Raw genomic sequence first — 6,341 nt, 5'->3', positions numbered from 1 at the left:
ACCCTACCCAGAGAAGCAGTGATGCCTGAGATGGAGGCAGAGACGATGACATGGAGAAACAGAGTGGCTGGGGGCTTTAGACCCAGAGAGGGAGAGAGGCGACCACGGGGCAGACTTGCAGGGTATGCCCTTTGGTTGGCTGATGATGCATGGAGGGGATTGTAACCATGACAATGAAATGATATACAATAGGATGTAAAGCTAATGTTCTCCCATGTAAACTATCACATAATTCACTATAAAATACTTAAAATAAAAAATGTTAAAAATCTTGAAAATAAAAAAATAAATAAAAGGGGAAATCAGAAAGGTTTAGCAAACATTAACACAACATAAATGAAAATGAAAAGAAAGCCCACAAACAAAATTAACTCAGTGCAGAAATTTATGTCGAACAAAGATTTGACACAAACACACACACACACAAACCAACAGAAAAATGACAGCAATCAGTTCATACCTATTGATAGTCACACTGAATGTAAATGGATTAAATGTACCAGTGACGTGACAGAGAGAGTAGAATGGATAAGAAAACAGGATCCTTCAAAACACTGTGTACAAGAGACATATCAAAAAAATGGAGACAGCCTAAATGCCCATCAATAGAAGAATGGTTAAACAAACTTTTATACACATATACAATGGAATCTTACAAAACCCTGAAAAGTAATGATGAATCTGTTAAACACCTCACAACATGGTTGAACCCAGAGGACATTATGCTGAGGAAAAGTAGCTAATCACAAAAGTACAAATACGGTATGAGACCAATGTTATAAAAAGTTTAATGAAACGTTTTCTTGATACAAGAACTGATCAATGATTACAGGGTGTGGGGTGGGAAAATTATCCAAGGGCTAGAAGGTAGAAACATGGTAACATGGTGACACAGAAGGCAATATACAACAAGAAGGAGGTTATAAGAGAGAAGATGAAGGTAGCAGGAGACACAGGGAGGAATGCAATAGTTAAAGTGTACAGAGGTAAATACTGTTAATTGTTGGTGCATGGAGGGGATTGCAATCATGTTACGAAGCAAAGTATATGATTTGTTGAGTGCAGAACTGAGGATCTGCTCTGTAACTAAATCTTCACTCAATTCACACACAAAAAAGTTGGGGGACAAAAGTATAATGAAATGTGCAAAGACCTGGAGTTAGAAAACATAAGAGAAGAACAGACTCCACATTTCTCAAGCTTAAAGAACTGAAGTAAAAACTTTAAGCCTTGGGTTGCAATATTGACACAATATGGGGAAAATGATGCATGAAGCCTCAAAAAAAAAAAAAAAATGGAAAGAGTGCTGAGAGTCACTATACACAAAAAAATTTATTAATGCTCAACTATTTCAAGAGGTATCATATATGATCAAGAACTGATGGTACTGATGGAAGAAGTCCAAGGTGTGCTGAAAAACATGAAAAAAAGGCTCCAGGAATCGATGGGACACAGACTGAAGTGCTTCGACCAACTAACACAGCACTGGAGACGCTTGTTTGTCTATACCAAGAAATCTGGAAGACAACTACATGACCAACCAATTTGAAGAGATCCATATCTGTGCCCATTACAATGGAAGGTGACCCAATGGAATAAAAATCATCAAACAATATGAATATTACATGCAAGTAAAACTGTGCTGAAGATAATGCAAAAATGGTTGCAGCAGTACATTGAAAGGGAGTTGCCAGAAATCCAAGTTGGAAAAAAAAAGAAAGAAATCCAAGTTGGATTCAAAAGAGGACATGTTATTAGGGAGACCACTGTTGATGTCAGATGGATCTTGGCTGAAAGCAGAGAACACCAAAAAGATGTTTTCTTGTGCTTCACTGACTGTGGTTAGCAGCCCAGCTCACAACTTACTACATTACCAGGGCTCCTTCATTTTAATCATGCTATTGTTATTGCTAAGTACCACCGAGTCAGTTCTGACTTACAATGACCCTGTACAGAGTTTCCAAGGAGTGGCTAGCGAATTTGAATAACCAAACTTGTGGTTCAAACTGACCTTACAGTTCAGCACATTACCCTGCAGTACCACACTAGGACTCCCATTTTAATAATAACTCATTATTAATAAACTATTTTTGTGAACAACATGTTGTTTTTGTTACGTGCCATTGAGTTGGTTCTGACCCACAGCGAACCTGCATAGGGTTTCTGAGGAGTGGCTGGTGAGCTTGAACCACAGACCTTGCGGTTCTAATAGACTTTGCAGCCCAGCACATTAACCCACAGCGCCACACCAAGACAAATTGATACTTAATGTAGTAACAAATAATATATAAACAAATAACTTACATCTTGTTAACTTCTTTGGACTCTGTGAAGGCACTACATCATTATCCATGTGTGAAAGTCGTAGTTCTGATCCTCCAGCAGAGGCCCAGCCTGTGAAAAAGAAATAATGAATTATTCATTGCTAATCAAGTAGGAAGTAGGAATAGAAAAATAAGAAAAGGTGAAAATATCTAAAAGGTCCTCCAATTTGGGGCTGCTATGATAACATTCTATAGTATAAGAGGTATGCAACTCATTATTTATAATTACAAACTTTATTCAAACATTATCCAAAGTTTGTCCCAGATGGATTCAGATTAGGCTTCCTTATATTTTTCAAAGTAAGGTTGAAATAAATAAGTTGTTTGTTAAGGTTTTTTTTTTTTTATATAAAACAATTACAAGTAGAGGAGGTACAGAAAGAGAAGTTCTAAGGAGTCAGGAAGAAAGGAAATGATCTGAGATGTCAGATCTTCAAGCCTAAATTATTGTTAGGTGCCACTGAGTCCATTCCAACTCACAACAACATTGTATAGGGTTTCCAAGAAGTGGCTGGTAATTTTGAACCACTGACTTTGTGATTCAGATGACCTTATAGGGTCCACTGCTTATCCTACCAGTAGTAATGTGTACATCCTTATAACTTGGACTTAGTAATCTCATCCTAGAAATTTTTCTTAAGGAAATAATTTAATTAAAGAAAACAAGTGTATGAATGATCATGTTTATTGTAGCACTGTCTGGAATAATGAAAACATACACGCAATATGGAAGAAATAAAGTAGATTAGGGTGTATAAATGTGGCAAAATATTGTCTAACCATTAAAAAGTGTCATTATTAACACTCTGAACACATAGGGAAATATTTGCCAAAACATAAAAAAACATGGAAAAAAAATATGCCATAATGAAAACCTAATACTAGAAAAGACCTTAGATTATCCTGTCTAAACTCTTCTTTAAGGAGCTCTGGTAGCATAGTGGTTACAAATCAGGCTGTGAACCTCAAAGTCAGTAGTTTGAAACTATCAGCTATTTCACAAAAGAAAGATGAGGCTTTCCGCTCCCGTAAAGACTTACAGCCTCAGAAACCCTGTATAGGGTCACTATGAGTCAGAACCGACTCCACAGCACACAGCCACCAAACTCTTCCTTATACAGAAGAGACAGCTCAAGTCCCATGACTGGGTTCCTAGAATATCCTCAATATGTCTTTTAACTCTCAGGGTAGCTCATTTTCCTGGTCTACATAGCAAGAGAAAAAGAAGTAGATATAAAGGAAAGGCCTAGTACAGCACTGTAGGATAAGCACTGGACTGCTAACCATAAGATCAGCGGTTCAAACCAACAAGATGCTCCTTGGAAACCCTGTACAAGGTCACTATGACTAAGAACTAACTTGAGGGCTATCAACAACAGCAACATTGAAGTAGAGTCCAGCACTAGGAGACAGGAAACCATATTTTGGTTTCAATGGCCTCATGACCTTGAGCAAGTCAACCATTGTGGGTTTCAAGTGCCTCCACTATTAAAATGGAGATGTTCTGCCAGCAGGGAGCAGACTAAGAGACGTTTTGAGTAGTGAAAATATTGCATTGTCAGGAATTAAGAGTGCTGATAAAGATGTAGCAATCTACTGCTGCAAGAGATGTGGCAAGTTAAGTGAAGAATGAATTGGTTTATAAAACCTCACTAACTATCAAGTCTATTGATCTGCATGCAAGAACAAGTGTTTCTTAAAAATTTTACTACAGCAAAACTATCCTGAATTATCACCTGAATTATCCAAGATAGAGTGCTTCTTTGCCATGTAATAGGATCCATTCTTACTTTTACACTAAGTCAGCAAATTCATATTAGATAGTTATTTTACCAATATCTATTTATTAAGCTAACTTCATGCAGCTCAGTTTGTTGTACTGTGGTGGCTTACGTGTTGCTGTGATTCTGGAAGCTATGCCACAGGTATTTTAATACCAGCAGGGTCACCCACAGTGGACAGGTTTCAGATGAAGACTAATTAGGAAGAAGAAAAATGGACTACTGAATATTTAGTCACTGAAGACCTTATGAATAGCAGTGGAATACTGTCAGCATCAGAATGTTGAATACTGAAACATGATGAAGACCACCAGAATATTATGAGATATAGTGCTGGAAAACGAGCCCCTCAGATTTGAAGGCACTAAAATGCAACTAGGGCAGAGCTACCTCTTCAAAAATAAAGTTGACCATAATGACGCAAATGGAGTAAAGCCCTGGGGACTTTCATTTACTGATGGGGCACAACTCAAAATGAAGAGAAACAGCTATAAACACCCATTAATAATCAGAACATGAAATGTATGAAGTATGAATCTAGGAAAATTGGAAATTGCCAAAGTGAAATGGAATGTGTAAACATCAATATCCTAGGCATTAGTGAGCTGAAATGGACAGGAACTGGTCATTTTTAATCTGACAATCACATGGTTAACTATGCCAGGAAAGACAAATTGAAGAGGAATGGCACTGCATTCATTATCAAAAAGAACAAATTAAGATCTGTCTTGAAGAACAAGGCTGTGATAGGATAATATCCATACGCCTACAAGGAAGACCAAAGGAGCTCTGGTAGCATAGCGGTTACAAATCGGGCTGTGAACTGCAACGTCAGCAGTTTCGAAACTACTAAATGTTCTGTGGGAAAAGATGAGGCTTTCTGTTCCCATAAAGATTAACAGCCTCAGAAATCCTGTACAGGGTCACTATGAGTCAGAACCAACTCCACAGCACATAACAACAACAACAATACAAAGAAGACCAGGTAATACCATTATTATTCAACTTTAAGCACTAACCACTAGAGCCAGTAAAGATGAAATTGAAGAATTCCACCAAATTCTTCAGGCTGAAATTGATGAAACATGCAATCAAGATGTACTGAAAATTACTGGTGATTGGAATGCAAATGTTGGAAACAAAAAGGAAGAATCAATACTTGGAAAATAAGGCCTTGGTGACAGAAATCATGCTGGAGATTATATGATAGCATTCTTCATTACAAACACCTTTTTAAAACAAATTAAAAGATAACTATACACATGGACCTCACCAGATAGAGTACACATAAAGCAAATTGACTTCATCTGTGGAAAGAGATGGTGGATAGGCTCCATATCATCAGTGAAAACAAGGCCAGGGGCAGACTGTGGAACAGACCATCAATTGCTCATATGCAAGTTCAGACTGAAGCTCAAGAAAATTAAGACAAGTCCATGAAAGCCAAAATATGACCTTGAACATATCCTACCTGAATTTAGAAATCATATCAACAACTGATTTAATGCATAAGACACTAATGACCAAAGACCAGAGAACATTAAGAAGACAAGAAAGAAGGAAAAGATTAAAATGGATGTCAGAACAGTCTCTGAAACTTGCTCTCCAGTGTAGAGATGCTAAAGCAATGGAAGAAATGAGAAGGTAAAAGAGCTGGATAGAAAATTGCAAAGAAGAGCTTAAAAGAGAAGGTCAAACATTATAAGGAAATATGCAAAGACCTAGAGTTAGGAAAACAAAAGGAAGAATATGCTCAGTATTTCTCAAGCTGAGGGAACTGAAGAAAACATTCAGGTCTCGATTTGTAATACTGAAGGATTCTATGGGCAAAATATATAATGATGCAGAAAGCATCAAAAGAAGATTGGAAAGAATACACAGAGTCACTGTACCAAAAAGAAATGGTTAACGTTTGACCATTTCAAGAGATAGCATATGATTAAGAGCCAGTGATATTAAAGGAAAAAGTCCAAGCTGCATTGAAGGCTTTGCCAAAGAACAAGGCACCAGTAGTTGATATAAATAATATAAACTGGTATCTTTCAACAAACTAAGGCAGCAGTATGAGTATTCCAGAACACTTAATTGTACTTCTGAGAAATCTGTACCTGGACCAAGAAGCAGTTGTTCGAACAGAGAATGGGAACACTGAATGTTTTAAAATTGGGAAAGGTGTGAGACAGGGTTGTGTTCTTTCACCATACTTGTTCAATTTGTATGCTGAGCAAATAATACG

The 6,341-nt window shown here is 37.2% G+C and overlaps 1 protein-coding gene across 1 annotated transcript in view; it reads right to left on the bottom strand.

The window, feature by feature from the left end:
• Window positions 1-6,341, bottom strand: part of ICA1L (islet cell autoantigen 1,69kDa-like) — a 65,087-nt gene that overhangs the window by 14,164 nt on the left and 44,582 nt on the right. Inside the window, exon 10 of the mRNA XM_006862027.1 lies at window positions 2,305-2,394. Within this exon, the coding sequence (XP_006862089.1) occupies window positions 2,305-2,394 (90 nt within the window). The remainder of the gene's footprint in view (window positions 1-2,304; window positions 2,395-6,341) is intronic.

The sequence above is a fragment of the Chrysochloris asiatica genome, unplaced genomic scaffold (genome assembly GCF_000296735.1).
Source record: "Chrysochloris asiatica unplaced genomic scaffold, ChrAsi1.0 scaffold00045, whole genome shotgun sequence".
NCBI lineage: Eukaryota > Metazoa > Chordata > Mammalia > Afrosoricida > Chrysochloridae > Chrysochloris > Chrysochloris asiatica.
The sequence above is the reverse complement of the archived record's forward strand: the minus strand, read 5'-3'. Positions and strand labels throughout refer to the sequence as shown.